This window comes from Callorhinus ursinus, unplaced genomic scaffold, assembly GCF_003265705.2.
Source record: "Callorhinus ursinus isolate GAN/ISIS: 27379988/994484 unplaced genomic scaffold, GSC_fseal_2.0 scaffold31, whole genome shotgun sequence".
Taxonomy (NCBI): Eukaryota; Metazoa; Chordata; class Mammalia; order Carnivora; family Otariidae; genus Callorhinus; species Callorhinus ursinus.
The window spans coordinates 12188893-12209104 of NW_027397093.1; the positions used below are offsets into that span (position 1 = coordinate 12188893).

General features: G+C 37.7%; 2 protein-coding genes across 6 annotated transcripts in view; one reads left to right on the forward strand and one right to left on the reverse strand.

Moving 5' to 3' along the window:
* The window catches only part of DNAJC9 (DnaJ heat shock protein family (Hsp40) member C9), an 81089-nt gene that overhangs the window by 24098 nt on the left and 36779 nt on the right, over positions 1 to 20212 (forward strand). The window lies entirely within an intron of this gene.
* The window catches only part of FAM149B1 (family with sequence similarity 149 member B1), a 77250-nt gene that overhangs the window by 18519 nt on the left and 38519 nt on the right, over positions 1 to 20212 (reverse strand). For all 4 annotated transcript variants that reach the window (XM_073878836.1, XM_025850577.2, XM_073878834.1 and 1 more), the window contains exons 6-7: positions 19222 to 19389; positions 16845 to 17032 (exon numbers count right to left, since the gene is read on the reverse strand). In XM_073878836.1, coding sequence (XP_073734937.1) covers positions 16845 to 17032; positions 19222 to 19389 — 356 coding nt within the window. The remainder of the gene's footprint in view (positions 1 to 16844; positions 17033 to 19221; positions 19390 to 20212) is intronic.

Consider the following 20212-nt stretch of genomic DNA (forward strand, 5'->3'; position numbering starts at 1 on the left):
GTGTCTTTTCCACATTGTATATTCTTGTCTCCTTTGTCATAGATCAATTGACCATATAAACACGCGTTTATTTCTGGGTTCTTAATTCTGTTTCATTGATCTATGTGTCTGTTTTTCTGACAGTACTATGCTGTTTTGATTACTGTAGCTTTATAGTGTAGTTTGAATTCTGGGATTGTGATACCTCCAACTTTGTTCTTCTTTCTCAGGATTGTTTGGGGGTATTCAGGACTTTGATTCCATACAAATTTTAGAATTTTTCATTCTAGTTCTATGAATAATGCTATTAGTTTTTTTATAGGGATGGTGCATTGAATGTGAAGATTGCTTTGCATAATATGGATGTTTTAACAAAATTAATTCTTCCAATCCATGAGCATGGTATATTTTTCCATTTATGTGTGTGATCTTCAGTTTCTTTCATTAATGTCATACTTTTCAGAATACAAGCCTTTCAGCTCCATCATTAAATTTATTCCTTTGTCATTTTTTTCTGTAAATGAGATTGTTTTCCTAATTCCTCATTCTGCTGTTTTGTTATTAGTGTATAGAAATGTAACAGATTTGGGGCGCCTGGGTGGCTCAGTCGTTAAGCATTTGCCTTCAGCTCAGGTCATGATCCCAGGGTCCTGGGATCGAGCCCTGCATTGGGCTCCCTGCTTCAGGGGAAGCTTGCTTCTCCCTCTCCCACTCCCCCTGCTTGTGTTCCCTCTCTCACTGTCTCTCTCTCTGTCAAATAAATAAATAAATAAATCTTTTAAAAAAAAAACAAAAAAGAAATGTAACAGATTTCTGTATATTGATTTTGTATCTTGCAACTTTACTGAATTCATTTATTCTAACAGGTTTTTGCTGGAGTCTTTAGGTTTTTTTTTTTTTAATGTAGTATGTCATATGCAATTATAAGTTTTCCTTCTTCCTTTCCAATTTGGATGGCTTTTTTACCCTTGTCTGATTGCTGTGGCTAGGACTTCCAGTACTATGTTAAATGAAAGTGGTAATAGTGGACGTCCTTGTCTTGTTTTGATCTTAGAGGGAAAGCTTTTATATTTTCACCATTGAGTATGATGTTATCTGTGAGTTTGACATATATGGTCTTTATTTTGTTCTTATATACATATATATTTTTTAAAGATATTATTTATTTATTTGACAGAAAGAGATAGTGAGAGCAGGAACACAAGTAGGGGGAGTGGGAGAGGGAGAAGCAAGCTTCCTGCTGAGCAGGGAGCCTGATGCAGGGCTTGATCCCAGGACCCTGGGATCATAACCTGAGCCAAAGGCAGATGCTTAATGACTGAGCCACCCAGGCACTCCAAGTCTTTATTTTGTTGAGGTATGTTTCTACTCTACTCATTTTATTGAGAATTCTTATTATGACTGGATGTTGGATTTTATTAAATGGTTTTTCTGTATCTATTGAGATGATGATGTGATTTTTATCCTTCATTTTGTCAAAATCCACATTGATTTGTGGGTGTTGAGCCATTCTTGCATCACTGGAATAAGTCCCACTTGATCTCGGTGAATGATTCTTTTAATGTATTTTCTTAAAGATTTATTTATTTATTTGAGAGAGAAGAGTACAAGCTGGGGGAGGGGCAGAGAGAGAGGGAGAGAATCTCAAGCAGATTCCCCCCTGAGCATGGAGCCCAACACAGGGTTGGATCTCACGACCCTGAGATCATGACCTGAGCTGAAATCAAGAGTCTGATGCTTACCCAACTGAGCCACCCAGGCACCCCTCTTTCAATGTAATTTTAAGTTCTGTTTGCTAATATTTTATTGAAGATTGGTCTGTAATCTTATTTTTTTGTAGTGTCTTTGTCTTGTTTTGGTATCAGGATAATGCTGATCTCATAGAATGAACTTGAAAGGATTCCTTCCTCTTCCATTTTTTGGGATAGTTTGAGGGGAATAATTTTATTATTATATTTTTTTGAGCAAGAGAGAAAGAGTGAGCAAGCAGCAGGGAAGAGAGGGAGAAAGAGGGAGAGAGAGAATCCCAAGCAGGCTCCATGCCCAGTTAAGAGCTTGATGTGGGGCTTGATCCCATGACCCTAAGATCATGACCTGAGCCAAAATCAAGAGTCAGATGCTCAACTGACTGAGCCACTTAGGCGTCCTGATAGGGATAGGTTTTAATTTGTCTTTAAATGTTAGCTAGAACTCACCTGTGAAGCATCATGTCCGGGACTTTTCTTGGGAGTTTTTTGTTTTTTAAGATTTAGAGAGCACAAGTGGGGGGAGTGGCAGGGGGAGAGAGAGAGAGAGAATCCTCAAGAAGACTCCCCCTTGAGCATGGAGCCTGATGTGAGGCTCGATCTCACAATCCTGAGATCATGACTTGAGCTGAAATCAAGAGTTGGACACTTAACCGACTGAGTCACTCAGGTGCCCCATCTTGGGAGTTTTTTGATTACCAATTCAAAATTTTGTTACTAGTAATTAATCTGTTCAGATTTTCTGTTTCTTCCTGACTCAGTCTTAGAGAATTGTATGTTTCCAGAAATTTACCCATTTCTTGTAGATTGTCCAATTTGTTGGTATATAATTTTTGATAGTCTCTTATAAGCCTTATATTTCTCTGATGTAGTTTATAAGTTCTCTTTCATTTCTGATTTTATTTGAGTCCTCTTTTTTTTCTTGATGAGTCTGGCTAAAGGTGTATCAATTTTATTTTTTCAAAGAAACAGCTCTTGGTTTCAGTGATCTTTTCTAATGATTTTTTAGTCTCTCTTTCATTTATTTCCACCCTGATCTTTATTATTTCCTTCCTTCTGCTAGCTCTGGGCTTTGTTCTACTATTTCTAGTTCCTTTATATATAAACTTAGAGTAAGATTTTTCTTGGTTTTTGGGGTAGCCCTGTATTGCTATAACCTTCCTTCTTAGAATTGCCCTTGCTGTGTCACAAAGATTTTGAACTGTCCTCTTTCCATTTTCAATTGTCTCCAGGTATTTTTTGATTTCCTCTTTGATTTTTTCATTGACCCATTGACTGTTTGGTAGTATGTTGTTATCCTCCATGTGTTTGTATTTCTTCTAGTTTTTTTCTTGTAATTGATTTCTCAATTTCTTTTTTGATGGTTGCTTAAATTTGAACACATTCTAAAAGCACTTGATTTTTACTCTGTTTTATGTATATGATATATTTTACATATTTTTATTTTGTGTATCTTGACTAATTTTTGTCGATATAATACCTGTTACTACTTTTGTGTTTTAACCTTCATATAGCTTTATAAGTGATTGATTACTACCATTACTGTATGTTTGCTTTTAACAGTAAATTTTTTTTCCTTTCAAAATTTTCTTCTAGTTATGTCCTTTTTGTTTCTACTTAAATTTCCTTTAATATTTTTTGTAGGGCCAGTTTAGTAGTGATAACTCCTTTAACTTTTGTTTGGGAAATTCTTTATATCTCTTTCAATGCCAAATGATAACTTTGCTGGGTAATGTATTCTTGGTTGTAGGTTTTACATTTCAGCACTTTGAATATATTATGCCACATTCTTCTGACTTGCAAAATTTCTGCTGAAAAATCAGCTGATAGCCTTATGGGGCTTTCCTTGTATGTAATGGTTTCCTTTTCTCTTGCTGCTTTTAAGATTCTCTGTCTTTTTAAAATTTTTGTCATTTTAATTATTATATGCCTTGGTGTGGACTTCCTTGGTTTCATCATGTGTGAGGTTCTCTGTGATTACTGGGCCTAATGTCTGTTTCCTTCTCAAGGTTAGGGAAGTTTTCAGCTACTATTTCTTCAAATAAATTTTCTCTCTTCTTCTGGGACCCCTACAGTGTGAATGTTATTACACTTAGCGTTATCACAGAGGTCCCTTAACCTATCCTCTTTTAAAATTCATTTTCTTTTTGCTGTTTCAGTTTGGTTGCTTTCCATCACCCTATCTTCCAGATCACTGAAACATTTTTCTACATTCTCTAATCTGCTGTTGATTCCCTCTACTGTATTTTTTTTTTTGAGAGGGAGAGGGAGAGAGAGAATCTTAAGCAGACTCTCTGCCCAGCACAGAGCCCTATGTAGGGCTCAATCCCACAACCCTGAGATCATGAGCTGAGCGGAAATCAGGAGTCAGACGTTTAACTGACTGAGCCACCCAGGCACCCTTAACCCCAGTGTATTTTTCACTTCAGTTACTGTATTTTTTGGTCTGACTGGTTCTTTTTTTATATTTTCTATCCCTTTCTATCCCCCATTCTTCTCTCAAGTCCGGTGAGTATCTTTGAACTGTTTATCAGGTAGATTGCTTATCTCCATTTCATTTAGCTCTTTCTCTGTTGTTTTGTCTTGGTACTTCATTTAGAACTCATTCCTTGGGGGTACCTGGGTGGCTCAGTCATTAAGCATCTGCCTTCAGTTCAGGTCGTGATCCTGGGATCCTGGGATCGAGCTCCATGTCGGGCTCCCTGCTCAGTGGGAAGCCTGCTTCTCCCTCTCCCACTCCCCCTGCCTTGTTTTCCTGCTCTCGCTATCTCTCTCTCTGTCAAATAAATAAAATCTTAAAAAAAAAGTTTAGAACTCATTCTTTGGTCTCCTGATTTTTTCTGACTCTGTATTTGTTTCTGTGTATTAGGTAGGCCTGATTTTGAAAGTAGTTGTCTTATGTAGAAGGCATCCTGTAGTGCTCTGTAGCGCAATCCACCCTGGTCATGAGAACCAGGTGCTGCAGGGTTGTCCCCTGTGTGAGCTGCCTGCACCTTCCTGTTGTGCTTGAGCCAAGGCTACTGTGGGCACACTGGTGGGCAGTGTTTGCCTGTTGAGCAGCTCACTGAGAGGCCTGATTGCAGTCACTGTAGGCTCAATGGTGAGCAGGACTAGCCCTCAGCCCTGCTGTCTGCAATGACCCACTATGACTGCTGCAGATGCAATATTGGGCAGAGCTTGCTCCTGGAGTGGCTAGCTGAGAGACCCATCAGCAGCTATTGTCAGCATTGCTACTGTCAGGATACTGGTGTGTGGGGTTAGCTTGTTTTGGAGGTGACTGCCAGTTTGGTCAGGTTGGGTGGGGTGAGATTGCAGGGCAATGCTGGGCAGAGCAAGTAGTACCAACAAGAGAGATGGAGGTGTCAGAAGTGCCTCCCACAGGTGTCTGGCTATCTATGCTGGGTGAGGGAAAGGATAATAGTGCCCGAAGGTACTTCTGTTCCCAGAGAAAGCTGACACACATCTCTGCTTCTCTGGCACATGTCCTAAAATTAGTCAAGAAATCTTCTGTAGAGATAGGAAGATGGTGGTGGAGTAGGAGGACCCCAGCTCACCTTATCCTTGAATACAACTGGATAACTATCAAATCATCCTAAATAGCCCAGAAATTGACATGAAGACTAACCAAACAAACTCTACAACTAAAGGGAGAGAAGTGGTCACATCAAAGAAGGTAGAAAGTGTGGAGATGTGATTTAGGGGAGAAACGGATCACGGCTCTGTCGATGGGAGGGAGCCATGGTGTGGAGAAGGGTGAGAGAGAGAGAGAAATACACGGGAATGCACAAGAATATTTCCCCATAGCCACTGGCTTGGAAAATGAGAGAGGCTGAATTTCATGAGATCTTGCAACCAGTGGGGCTTAAGGCTTGGAATTTTAAAGGTCAGCAGGCTTGGCGGGATAGAGCCCAGAGGGTACTGTGCTGCTCTTGGAGAGAAGACAGGCAAAGAATCTGGGGGCATACAGTGTGGAAATAGCAACTGAAGAAAACATAGGGCAGAGAATGGGGAGATAATTTGCTCTTCTTGGAGCGTGTCCCTGAGGCAGTATTCACAGAGACATCTCTCTGAGAATAAAGGAGCTGGCCAGTGCCATTTTCTCCCGCACTACCCACCCCTCCCCCAGCATAAACACAGAGCCACCTGCAGGAAGCAGCACAGCGCAGACAGTGGCTACCTAACTTGCTTACACTAAACCCTATATCCTTGTGCTCCAATGGAGCTGCCCTTCTCAGTCATGCTAACTTCATCCCAGTGTAGCAGGCCCTTCCCCCAGAAGACCAACCAAACCCCTCCCCACACCACATCTCTCTTTCAGAGAGTTTTGCAAGGCCTCAGTTCCAGCGGAAGTAGTGACTGGTCTCATTTCACAAGCAGACAAGGGCATACCTAGTTAAAACTCACCACACTCAGGCCAGGGACCAAACATTGGCCACAGCAGGAAAGGAGAGATGACTAGCTGGAAGGATAGAGCAGCCAGAACACAATAGTACAGCATATGCAGCACACACTGGAGACTCACTGAAGCACCAGGCTCTGGGCACTACATAACCTCTTTATAAGGCCATTACTTTCAGAAACAGGAGACATAATTGGCTTTTCTGATACACAGAAGCAGGCAGAGACTTAGATGGAATGAGAAGACAGGAATTTATCCCAAATGAAAGAACAAGGTAAGGTCATGGCCAGAGATCTAAGCAAAACAGATATAAGTAACATGCCTGATGGAGAATTTAAAGCAACAATCATAAGGATATTCACTGGACTTGAGAAAAGAATGGAAGACATCAGTGAAACTCTTACCATAGAGTAAAAGAGTTAAAAAATCATACAGAGATGAAGAGTGCAATAAATGAGATCAGGAACACACTTTATGCAAGGAACAGCAGGCTGGAAGAAGAGAACAAATTAATGACCTAGAGGACAAAATAATGGAAAGCAATGAAGTTAAACAAAAGAGAGAAAGAATTATGCATAATGAGAATAGACTTAGGGAACCCAGGAACTCTATCAAATGTAATAATGTTTGTATTATAGGAGCCCCAGAAGACGACAAAGAAAAGGGGGCAGAAAATTCATTTGAAGAAATGATAGCTGAAAACTTCCCTAATCTGGGGAAAGAAACAGGCATCCAGATCCAGGAAGCACAGAGAACTCTCATCAAAATCATCAAAAGCACACCCATACCAAAGACATATTGTATTTAAATTTGCAAAATATAGTGATAAGAAGATCTTAAAAGCAGCAAAACAAAGGAAATCAACTTACAAGGGAAAACCCATAAGGCTAGCAGATTTTTCAACAGAAACTTGGCAAGCCAGAAGAAATTGGCATGATATATTCAGAGGGCTGAATGGAAAACATCTGCAGCGAAGAATACTCTATTCAGCAAAGCTGTCATTCAGAATAGAGGAGAGAGAGAGTTTCCCAGACAAAAACTGAAGGAGTTTGTGACCTAAACTAAAACAGCCCTGCAAGAAATATTAAAGGGGACTCTGAGTGGAAAGGAAAGACCAAAGGTGACAGTATAAAGGCAGGAAAAACAAAAAGGAGCAAAAATGAATATTTCTGTAAAATCAGTCAAGAAACTCTTAAAAATTAGGATATAAAATATATATCTAAAATGTGGGGAAGAGAGAAGAAAAAGAATGGGTTCAAATTTAAATGATCATCCGCTTAATATAGACTGTTATGTAGAAAAGGTTATATACAAACCTGATGGTAACCATATATGAAAAACCACTAATAAACATACAGAGAATGAAGAGAAAAAAATCCAAATATATCACTAAGGAAAATCAGCAAAACACGAAAGAGAGATAGACAAGAAAGGATCAGAGAAAAGCTCCAGAAATGATCACAAAACAAATAATAAAATGGCAATAAATACATAACTATTAATTACCTTGAATGTAAATGGACTAAACACTCCAATCAAAAGACATAGGGTGTCATTGGATAAAAAAACAAGACTCATCTATACACTGCCTACAAGATACTAATTTTAGACCATAAAGACACCTGCAGATTGAAAATGAGGGAATGGAAAAACATTTATCATGCAAATGGGTTTCAAGAGACACCTGGAGTAACAATACTTATACTGGGCAAACTAGACTTTAGAACAGACTGTAACAAGAGCCAAGAGCACTATATAATAAAGCTGGCAATACAACAAGAAGATCTAACAATTATAAATATTTATGCATCCAACATTAGAGCGCCTAAATACATAAAACAATTACAAACATAAAGGAACTAATCAATAATACAACAATAGTATGGGACTTTAACTTATGTCCATGGTCAGATCATCTAAACAGAAAATCAAGAAGGAAACAATGGTTTTGAATGACACACTGGACCAGATGGACTTAAAAGATATATTCAAAACATTCCCTCCTTAAACAGCAGAATACACATTTTTTAAAGTGCACATGGAACATTCTCCAGAATAGAACAAGTATCAGGCTACAAAACAGGCTTCAACAAATACAAGAAACTTGAAGTCATACCATGTACCTTTTCTGACCACAACATTATGAAACAAGTCAACCACAAGAAAGACTCTGGAAGGACCACAAATACATGAAGGTTAAATAACATGCTACTAAATAATAAAGATTAGAGCAGAGATAAGTGACATAGAAACTAAAAAAACCCCAATAGAACAGATCAAGAAAACCAGGTCATTCTTTGAAAAAATTAATAAAATTGATAAACCTCTAGCTAAATGTATCAAGAAGAAAAGAGAAAGGACCCAAATAAAGTCACAAATGAGAGAGGAGAAATAACAACCAACACCACAGAAATACAAACAATTATAAGAGAATATTATGAATATGCAAACAAATTGGATAACCTAGTAGAAATGGATAAATTTCAAAAAACATGCAACCTACCAAGACTGACTCATGATGAAACAGAAAATCTGAACACACCAGTTACTAGTGAAGGAGACTGAATGAGTAAAAAAAACTTACCAACAAACAAAAATTCAGGACCAGATGGCTTCACTGGTCCATTATAACAAACATTCAAAGAAGAATTAATACCAATCCATACTCTTCCAAAAAACAGAAGAGGAAAGAGCTCTTCTAAACTTTTTTTTATGAGGCCAGCATTACTCTGATACCAAAACCAAGGATACCACAAGAAAAGTAGAAGCCAATATCCCTGATGAACATAAATGCAAAAATCCTCAACAAATTATTAGCACACCAAAGTCAACAATACAGTAAAAGGATAATACATCAGAAAATAAATAAAAAAATAAAAGGATAATACATCATGATTAAGTGGTATTAATCCAGGAATGCAAGGATGGTTCAACATCCACCAGTCAGTATGATACACTACATTAACAAAATGAAGACTAAATATCATATGATAATCCCTAGATGCAGAAAAAGCATTTGACAAAATTCAACACTTTCAACAAAAGTGGGTATAGAGAGAATGTACCTCAACATAATAAAGTGTATATATGACAAGCCCACAAAGAACATCATGCTCAACAGTGAAAAGCTGAAAGCTTCCTCTAATTTCAGAAACAAGACAAGGATGTCCATTTTCACTACCTGTATTCAACATAGTATTGGAAGTCCTACACAAAGCAGTTAGGCAAGAAAAAGAAATAAAAGTCATCCAAATTGGGAAAGAAGAAATAAAACTCTATTTGCAGATGACATATACAGAATCCCTAAAGATTCTATCAAAACCTGTTAGAACTAATAAATGAATTCAGTAAAGTTGTAGGATACAAAATCAATACACAAGAATCTGTTGCATTTTTATACACTAATAATGGACTATCAGAAAGAGAAATTAAGAAAAAAATCCCACTTATATTTGTATCAAAAAGAATAAAATACCTAGGAATAAATTTAATCAAGGAGGTAAAAGACCTGTATAGTGAGACCTGTACAATGACATTAATGAAAGAAACTGAAGAAGACACAAATAAATGGAAAGATAGCCTGTGCTCATAGATTTGAAGAATTAATACTTTTAAAATGTCCATACTAGGGGTGCCTGGGTGGCTCAGATGGTTAAGCTTCTGCCTTCGGCTCAGGTCATGATCCCAGGATCCTGGGATCAAGCCCCATGTTGGGCTCCCTGCTCAGCGGGGGGCCTGCTTCTCCCCCCCCGTTTCTCCCCCTGCTCATATTCTCTCTCTCTCTCTCTGTATCTCTGTGTCTCGAATAAATAAACAAAAAAATCTTAAAAAAAAAAGTCCATACTACCCCCCCAAAATAGATTCAGTGTGATTCCTATCAAATTTCTAATGTCCTTTTTCACAGAAATAGGACAAACAATCCTAAAATTTGCATGAAACCATAAAGACCCCAAATAGCCAAAGCAATCTTGAGAAAGGACAAAGCTAGAGGCATCTTGCTCCCATATTTCAAACATAGCTATGGCATATAGCATATACATGGCTATGGCAATTAGAACAGTATGGCATCGGCATGGGAATAGACATGGGAATAGACACACGGGCCAACAGAACACAATAGAGAACTTAGAAATAAATCCATGTGAGGACAGTCTCTTCAATAAATTGGACCAGTATCTTACACCATACACAAAAGCCAATTTAAAATAGGTTAAACACTTGAACATAAGACCTGAAACCACAAAACTACAAAAAAATATGAGGTAAGCTTCTTGACATAGGTCTTGGCCATGATTTTTTGAATGTGATGCCAAAAGCAAAACAAAGGAAAGCAAAATAAAACATCAAACTAAAAAGGTTATGCATAGCAAAAGGAAAAATCAACAAAATGAAAACCAACCTATTGAATGGGAGAAAATATTTGCAAATCATCCGTCTGATAAGGGGCTAATGTCCAAAATATATGAAAGTAGATACATAGCCAAAAAAAAATCCAATTTAAAAATGGGCAGAAGATCTGAATAGACATTTTCCCAAAGAGGAAATACAAATAGCCAACAAGTACACAAAAAGATGCTCTACATCATTAATCATCGGGGAAATGCAAATCAAAATCACAATGAAGTATCACCTCATACCAGTCAGAATGACTATTATCAAAAAGTCTAGAAATAACAAGGGTTGGCAAGGAGGTGGAGAAAGGGAACCCTTGTGCACTGTTCATGGGAATGTAAATTGCTGTAGCCACTATGGGAAAAAGTATGGATGTTCCTCAAAAATTAAAAAATATAGGGGTGCCTGGGTGGCTTAGTACGTAAAGTGTCCATCTTCGGCTCAGGTCATGATCCCAGGGTGCTGGGATCGAGTCCAGCATTGGGCTCCTTGCCCAAGGGGAACCTGCTTCTCCCTCTCCTCCCAACTCAATGCTCGCTTGCTTGCTCTCTCTCAAATAAATAAATAAAATCTTAAAAAAAATAAAGTGTTTTTAAAAAATTAAAAATAGAGCTACCACATGATCCAGAAATTCCACTTCTTGGTATTTATCTGAAGAAAATGAAAAACACTAACTTGAAAAGATATATGTACCTCCATGTTCACTGCAGCATTTATTTTTATTTTTATTTTTTAAGATTTTATTTATTTGACAGAGAGAGACACAGCGAGAGAGGGAACACAAGCAGGGGGAGTGGGAGAGGGAGAAGCAGGCTTCCCGCCGAGCAGGGAGCCCCATGTGGGGCTTGATCCCAGGACCCTGAGATCATGACCTGAGCCGAAGGCAAGACGCTTAACGACTGAGCCACCCAGGCACCCCATCACTGCAGCATTTACTTACAATGGCCAAGATATGGAAACAACCTTAGGTCCATCAGTAGATGAATGGTTAAAAAAAATCATGGTGTATATATACAGTGGAATTTTCTTCAGTCAGAAAAAAGAATGAAATCGTTCCATTTGTGACCTTGAGGGCATTATGCTAAGTGAAGTAAATCAGAGAAAATTACTGTATGATCTTTCTTGTAGATGAAATCTAAACACAAATAAAACAAAGCTCATAAGTAAAAGATAGGTGGTTGCTAGAGGCAGGGGGTGGGGAATTGGAGAAATGGGTAAACATTTGTTTTTTTGCTTTTGTTTTTAGAATAAATAAATTGAAATAAAATTTTTTTCATATCTATAAAAAAAGAATTAACCATCAACAGACTCGCATTTACATTCAGGATGAAAGTTTTAAAAAATGTTTTTAATGAGATAAAATTCATATAACATAAAATTCACCATTTTAAACCATTTTACAGTATACAATTAATTGGTTTTTAGTATATTCACAATGTTGTGCAACCAGCACCACTATCTAATTTCAGAAAATATCTATCACTCCAAAGAGATACCACATACCTCTCAATTCCCTTCTTCCTCTATCCCTTGGCAACCACTAAACTACCTTCTTTATGGATGTGACTGTTCTGGACATTTCATCCAAATGAAATCATACAATATATGGCTCTTTGTGTCTGGCTTCTTTCACTTAGCATAATATATTCAAGGTTCATCCATGCTGAAGCATGCAGGATTACTTTATTTTATGAACGAATAATATTACATTGCATGGTATATTAGTTACTTAACCTGCTATAACAAATACCACAGACTGGACGGCTTAAGTAACAGAAATTTCTTTTTCTTTTTTTTTTTTTAAGATTTTATTTATTTATTTGACAGAGAGAGACACAGCGAGAGAAGAAACACTTCTTACAGTTCTGGAGGCTAGAAGTCCGAGATCAAGGTGCTACATGGCTTGTAGGCAGCTGTGTCCTTGCGTGACCCCTCTTCTGTGCATACACAGAAAGGGAGCTCTGATGTCTCTTCCTCTTTTTATAAGGATACCAACTCTATAAGATTAGGGCCCCACCCTTAGGACTTCATTTAACCTCCCTAAAGGTCCCATTTCCAAACAGTCACACTGGAGGTTAAGGGTTCAACATATAAATTCTGAGGAGGACACAATTCAGTCCATAACAGTTAGATATACCAAATTTTGTTTCTCCATTCATAGTTGATGGACATTTGGGTTTCTACTTTGTTTTAATATTTTTAATCTCTATACCCAGTGTGGGGCTTGAACTCACAACACTGAGATCAAGGGTCACATGCTCCACCAATAGAGCCAGCCAGGTGCCCCTGATTCTACTTTTTGACATTTACAAATAATGCTGTTTTGAACATTCATGCACAGGCTTTTGTGTGGATATGGTTTCAGTTCTCTTGGTTATATACCTTTGAATAGAATTGCTGGGTCATAGGGTCATTTTATGTTTAACTTTTTGAGGAACTATCAAACTTTACACAATGACTGCACCACTTTACCTTCCCACCAGCAATGTATGAAGTTTCCAATTTCTCCACACCCTTACCAATACCTGTTACTGTCTTTTTTTTTTTTTTTAACATAGCCATTCTAGTGGGTATGAAGTGGTATTTCATTGTGATTTTGGTTTTGGTTTATATTTCCCGAAAGAATATGATGTTGAACATCTTCTCCTATGCTTATTGGCTGTGTGTAATCTTTGGAGAAATATCTGTAAGTTGTTTGCCCATTTTTAAATTGGGTTGTTTGTCCCTTTGTTGTTTAATTGTACTTTATATATTGTGGATGCTAGAGTCTTATCAGGTGTATGATTTGCACTTATATTCTCTAATTCTGTAGGTTGTCTTTTCACTTTTTTTATAATATCCTTTGATACAAAAAGTTTTTTTTAATTTTGATAAAATCCAGTTTACTGATTTTTCTGTTGTTGTTTATGGTCTTGGTGTCATATCTAAGAATCCACTGCTAAATCTAAGATCATTAAGATTTACTCCTATGCTTTCCTCTAGGAGTTTTATAGTTTTAGTTCTTAAATGTATGTTTGTGATCCATTTTGAGTTGATATTTTATATGTATTGTGAATAAGGTTCCAAACTCAGTCTTTTCCATGTGGCTATCCAGTTGTTTAAGCACCATTTGTTGAAGAGACTATTCCTCTCCCATTCAGTGGTCTTGGCACCCTTGTTGAAAATCAGTTGGCATAGATGTGTGGGTTTATTTCTGGATTCTTGATCTTATTCTGTTGATCTATATATCACTTCTTATGCTGGTACCACACTGTTTTAGTTACTGTAGCTTTGTATCAAGTTTTAAAATCAGGAAGTGTGAAGTCTCATATTTTGTTCTTTTTTAGTATTATTTTGGAATTCACTCAACCTGTAAATCTATTTGGGGAGTATTGCCATCTTAACAATATTAAGTCTTCCAATCCATAAACACAGGATGACTTTCCAATTCTTTAGGTCTTCTCTATTTTCTTACAATAATGTTTTGTAGTTTTCAGTGTAAAAGTCTTACAGTTTCTTGGTTAAGTTTAATCCTAAGTATTTTATTCTTTTTGATGCTATTATAAATGAACTGTTCCCTTAATTTCATTTTCGATGATTCATTGATAGAGGCTAGAAGAATTTTGAGAAGTATGATACAGAAAGCAAAAATTGTCTTGAATAGACTTTGTAGAAATCTGGATTTGGAGGATGCTGTAGGGGAGGGTTTAGAAGGAAATAAGGAACTTGTTATTAGAAACTGGAAGAAAGGAGGTGCTTGTTATTTAGTGGAAGAAAGCTTAGTGAAATGGTCTTCTGTGGTCAAGTGGAAAGCAGGACTTTTAAGTGATGATTCTGGTTATGTAGCTAAGGAGATTTCCAAAGTGTTGAAGGTGAGGCCTGATTTTTTTTCTTGCTACTTATAATAAAACATGAGATGAGGAAGAGAAAGTGAAGAAAAAATTATTAAATATAAAGAAATCAATACTTGATGATTTTTGAAAATTCTGTATCTCTAGATGACAGAAGAGTTTAATGAAAGAAGGCTGTTGGACCCTCAAACTTCTACTGGCAGGAGGCAGTCTGATAAAACTACTTAGCTGCCCACATGTGCTACATTTTATGAAAAAGGAAGGATGACTTAGAGGGTAAAACCAAGAGCCCAGGGTGCCTGAGTGGCTCAGTCAGTTAAACGTCTGCCTTCGGCTTGGGTCATGATCCTGGAGTCCTGGGATCGAGTCACACGTCAGGCTCCCTGCTTGGTGGGGAGTCTGCTTTTCCCTCTGCCCTCACCCCGCTCTCATGCTCTCTTGCATGCGTGCTCTCTCTCTCAAATAAATAGGTAAAATCTTAAAACAAACAAACAAACAACAACAACAAAAACCAAGAGCCCAGAGGTTGGACCGGAGAGCTGAGAGGATTATTTCTGGGGTTGGAACTCCCAGTATTTTCCCAACTGGACTTCAGAATTGCTGTGAACCTTTTTTTACCTTCCTTTTCTGCACATACACCCCTTATCTGGAATGTCTGTGATCCTTTCCCTGGTCCACTATTGTATGTTGGGTGTGTTCGGGTAAGGTAACTTTTCTCTAGGAGTGGAATGGCTGGATTATATAGTTAGATGTTTATATACCTGTGTATATAGCCTTTAGTTTCACAGGTCTATAGATGGAAAGGAATTGTGCCCCAGTAACTTTACTTAATGTAGTACATCCAGGGCCTGATTTAGATGATAGTATTTTGGACTTCAGAGCCAATGCTATAATAAGATGAATTTCTTGGAAGCCTTGGGAATTGAATATATTTTGCATGTGGGAGCACATGAGTCATTGAGGGCCAGTGGGAGGATTGTAATGGATAAACTCTAAGGTGGTCCCTCTGTGATTCTTACCTCTTGGTGTTCATACCTTTGTGGAATCTGCTCCCTTTGAGTGTGACTTGCTTCAGACCAACAGATGATGGTAAAAATGATGAGATGTCACTCCCATGAATGTGTTATGTTATATAAGCTTCTGTTTTGCTAGCTGACTAGCTCTCAGTCTTTCTTGCTGGCTTTGAAGAGGAAAGCTACTGTGACTCCTACAGCTACAAGAAACTAGATGCTTCTAAGAACACACAAAAGGGGAAGTGGATCCTTTCCTAGTTGAACCTCTACATGAGAACCTAGCTGTGGCCAACACCTTATTGCAACTTTGTGAGATCCTAAGTAGAGGACTAGCTAAGCCATACTTGGGACTTCTGACCCACAAATCTGTAAGATAACAACTGTGTGTTGTTTGAAACTGCTAAGTTTGTGATAAATTTTTTTGTGTAACAAAACCAAAACAATTCTTAAAAAGCTAAGTATACATTTAACCATATAATCAGACAATTCCACTCCTAGAAATTTACCTAAGAGAAAAGGAAATGTATGTTCAAAAAATTCTTTAAAAAAATTTTTCTTTTAGATTTTATTTATTTATTTGACAGAGAGAGAGAGACACAGTGAGAGAGGGAACACAAGCAGGGGGAGTGGGAGAGGGAGAAGCAGGCTTCCCATTGAGCAGGGGGCCCAATGCAGAGCTCGATCCCAGGACCCCGGGATCATGACCTGAACCAAAGGCAGACGCTTAACCAACTGAGCCACCCAGGCGCCCCAAAAAACTTTTAATACAGTAATGTGCAGACCAGCTTTACATGTAATAGTGCCAAACTGAAAACAATCCAAATATCCATGAAAAGGTAAATGGATAAACAAATTATGAAACAATGGAATACTTGCTAGGAATAAACTGCTGACACACAATTACATGGATGAATCTCAAAATTATCATGCTGAATGAAGGAAGATGACAAAAAGTAAATACCATGATTCCATTTATACGAAACTCTAAAAAATAAAAATTAAACTATAGTGACAGAAAGCACATTTGTTGTCACTTGGAGATGGTGGATCAGGCATGGGCAGAAGGGAAGGATTACAAAGGTCATGAACTTTTGGGGGTGATGGATATGTTCATTATATTGACTGTTTTGTGGTTTCATGTTGGTATACATAGGTGAATTTACCAAACTGTACACTTTAAACATGAATGGTTTATTGTATATCAGTTATTCTTAAGTAAAGCAGTTTTGAAAATGTATTTGCCACTTGCACATGTTTTTTCTCACAAAAAATTATATTCAAAGAAAACACAGTCTAGTCATCATAGATTGGGCCTTGTTACTCATCCACACATTCTCAAAATTTTCTCAAAATCTGTTAGTGTCTGTGGGAAATACAAATACGCATCTTTTACACTAATGAAGCATATAATCTGATAAACTAGTTAGTTAGGCTTTGGAAATCATAAACAATTATTTTTTTATATTGTTTTCACAAAGATCCTTACCAGAAGCCAATCCCTCCCAGTGACTACGTGTCAGCTGCTCCATACAGCTCAGAACCTTGCTCCACACATCGTCAAACACGTGAGCAAGGACATCCTCTTTCATGCAGTAAAATGGAGCAATGGGAGGGTACCCTAATTTCTGTTTCTCTGGAGCTGCTTGTAATTTCTTTCCTTGAAACCCCTCTTCCCTGTAACAGAAGCAAATAAGACTTCATGATTATTCTTTACTGAGTGTTCACCACTGTCCTTTGTGCTTCTTAAGGAGTGTGAGTTGTTTGCCCTTCCCCACCACTGGCTCAACATATGTATGTTAGCAGATGTGCTAAGCTGCCTTGTGACCTAAGGGAGTTCTTAACAGAGGAGACTGAATTTCCCTTTTTACTCCCACCTCACCCCACTACTCTGCCAAAAAAGAAAAAAATAATCCAACAAGAAAAGAAGACTGAGACTCATTGTATATTTTTTAGCTTTAAACAGATGAACATTGTCAATTGTGCAATAAGCTATGACAAGCATACAGAAATAATCTTTTTGTTGTAATTGGATACCATTTAGGTTAATATTAACGTAACTAATAATGGGCATATAACTGTGCCACATAAATACTTGAAGCAATGAATCATTAGGGAAATAGTATACTTTTACTAATCCAAATAAACGTTTGGTAATTGGCTGGAAAGGGAAAGGAGGGGAGCCCAACAGCACAAGAAGCTACTCTGAGGCTCTTCTGGAGACCATGTATCTGTCTGTAGGCCAGAAACTCTCAGTTAGCCAAGTCTTCTCTTCTCTGTCAGGGAGTACCAATAGCCCCAGTATTTGGTGGGCAAAACTCTAGCTGACAGGTGTACTTACTATGATAGACAAAGTAAGTAAGACATAAAGTAAGACAAAGCAAATTCTGGAACACTTGAGGTACGAAGAAATATTTTAAAGCCTCTACAGTGAAAATTATCCCTAGGGTAGCAGAGGTCTCAAGAATTAAGTGGGAAGCTGTAAGCAGGAAAGAAGGATGCTCAGATATTTATACAGGGCAACTAAAGTCTTTCTCCTCTTCTCCTTTCCCCAGGAAGAGCTGGCCTGGCATTAAGTGGGGGAGAAGGCTGATTAGTATTAATTGTATTTAAATTTATGTTTCTTTTTATAGGAGATAACACTTTCATATGATGAAAAAAATTCAAATTATACAAAAGGAAATGTATATACGTAGTGAAAAATAAGTTTATATCTCTGTCCCGCAGTTACCATTCCCAGAAGCCAACATTATACTTTGGTCTAGAGAAATAGTTACATTATACACTGTGCTACACCTTAGTCTTTTACTTAACAATGTCACTGGCCCTTGATCCATATTAATACAGATCAATATGCCTCTTAAATAGCTGCAAAGTATTCCATTGGATATACCATAGTATATCTAACTGGCCAGTTACTGACCAACCAACCTTTTGTTTTTATAGTCAGTACTGCATTTAATATCCTTGTACATAGTTCTTTGGTTACATGGCTATTATATCTGTAGGATAAATTCCTATAAACAGAATTATTGAGTAAAAGGGTATATGCATTCCAATTGGAAAGATACTGCCCACTTTCCTCTAAAGAGGTAAAATCTCCAGTGTTGGAAATACATGCTTTTCCCATTCAAGGAATTATCAAACTTCTTTTTTTTTCTCTGCCAGTCTGACAGATAAAATAGTATCTCATTATAATTTTAGTTTGCATCATTAATTGTGAATGAGATTGAATTTTATTTCCTTTACTTAAAATCCATTTTCTTGGGGCACCTGGGTGGCTCAGTCAGTTAAGTGTCTGCCTTCAGCTCAGGTCATGATCCCAGGGTCCTGGGATCGAGCCCCTCATCAGACTCTCTGCTCAGTGAGGAGCCTACCTCTTGCCTCTCCCTCTGCCCCTCCTCCCCGCTCGTGCTCTCTTGTGCACACTCTCTATCTCATTCTCTCAAATAAATAAATAAATAAAATCTTTAAAAATAATAATAAATCCATTTTCTTGGGGCGCCTGGGTGGCTCAGTCCGTTCAGCATCCAACTCTTAGTTTCAGATCAGGTCATGATCTCAAGGTTGTGGGACTGAGACCCATGTAGGGCTCCACACTCAGTGCAGAAGGAATTCTGGTACGTGGAAGCAATAGGAATTTGTATCAACTAAGCATATGAACTCTGGATACCTGAGAAGTAATAGGATATAAATTACCAAGTGACATAAATCTAATTAAAAGGTAATATTGGCAGTATGTTTTTTCTAAAGTATATTGATTTAGGAAAATCAATATACTTTTTCTAAAGTATAGTTCTAAAATATATTGATATTAATAAACAAAATAGGAGGGGAGTAAAAAGCTTGAAAGATACAATACTCACACGTCAGTGTGGTCGAATGCTAAGTATTCCTCTATTATTCCTTCAGAAAAGATTACACAGTCTTCCTCTTCTCTTTCCATAGAATACAAGCTAGGGGATTTGGCAATGGAAGATGCTTTATGAGCATAAGAAGATGAAAAATGTAACTTCTTTCCCCTAATGCCAAATCTGGGAGAAGAAAAAGCAAATATTAATTATGTACAACATCAACAGTTCTTAGAGCAACTCAGTCATACAAGTTTCAGCTCAAAATCCATTGTCTTGCTGACACCTTTCTGAACTACTCTAAGCCTTAATATCTAGTATTTCTCACAACAGGAAGAATAAACACTAATCATAAACCTACTCTCCCTAGGTGTATTATGCAATATTAAATACTGCTTGCTATCTTTTCAGATGCAAAAGCTAAAGCTATAAGATAAGTTTAAAAAAATCTAATAACCAGTCAGAATAGCTAGTATCAAAAAGACAAGAAATAACTAGTGTTGGGGGCTCCTGGGTGGCTCCGTCGGGTAAGCGGCTGCCTTCGGCTCCGGTCATGATCCCGGGGTCCTGGGATCGAGTCCCGCATCTGGCTCTCTGCTCGGCGGGGAGCCTGCTTCTCCCTCTCCCTCTGCCTGCTGCTCCCCCTGCTTGTGCTCTTTCTCTCTCTGACAAATAAATAAAACCTTAAAAAAAAAATAGTGTTGGCAAGGAGGTGGAGAAAAGGGAACCCCCATGCACTGTTGGTGGGAATGCAGCCACTGTGGAAAACAGTACAGAGATTCCTCAAAAAATCGAAATACTACATGACCCAGTAATTCCACCACTATTTACCTGAAGAAAATGAAAACATTAATTTGAAAAGTTAAGTAAGTTGCACTCCTATGTTTACTACGGCATTATTTACAATAGCCAAGATATGAAGCAACCTAAGTATCCACAGATAGATGAACGGATAAAGAAGATGTAGTATATATACACAATGGAATATTACTCAGCCATAAAAAGA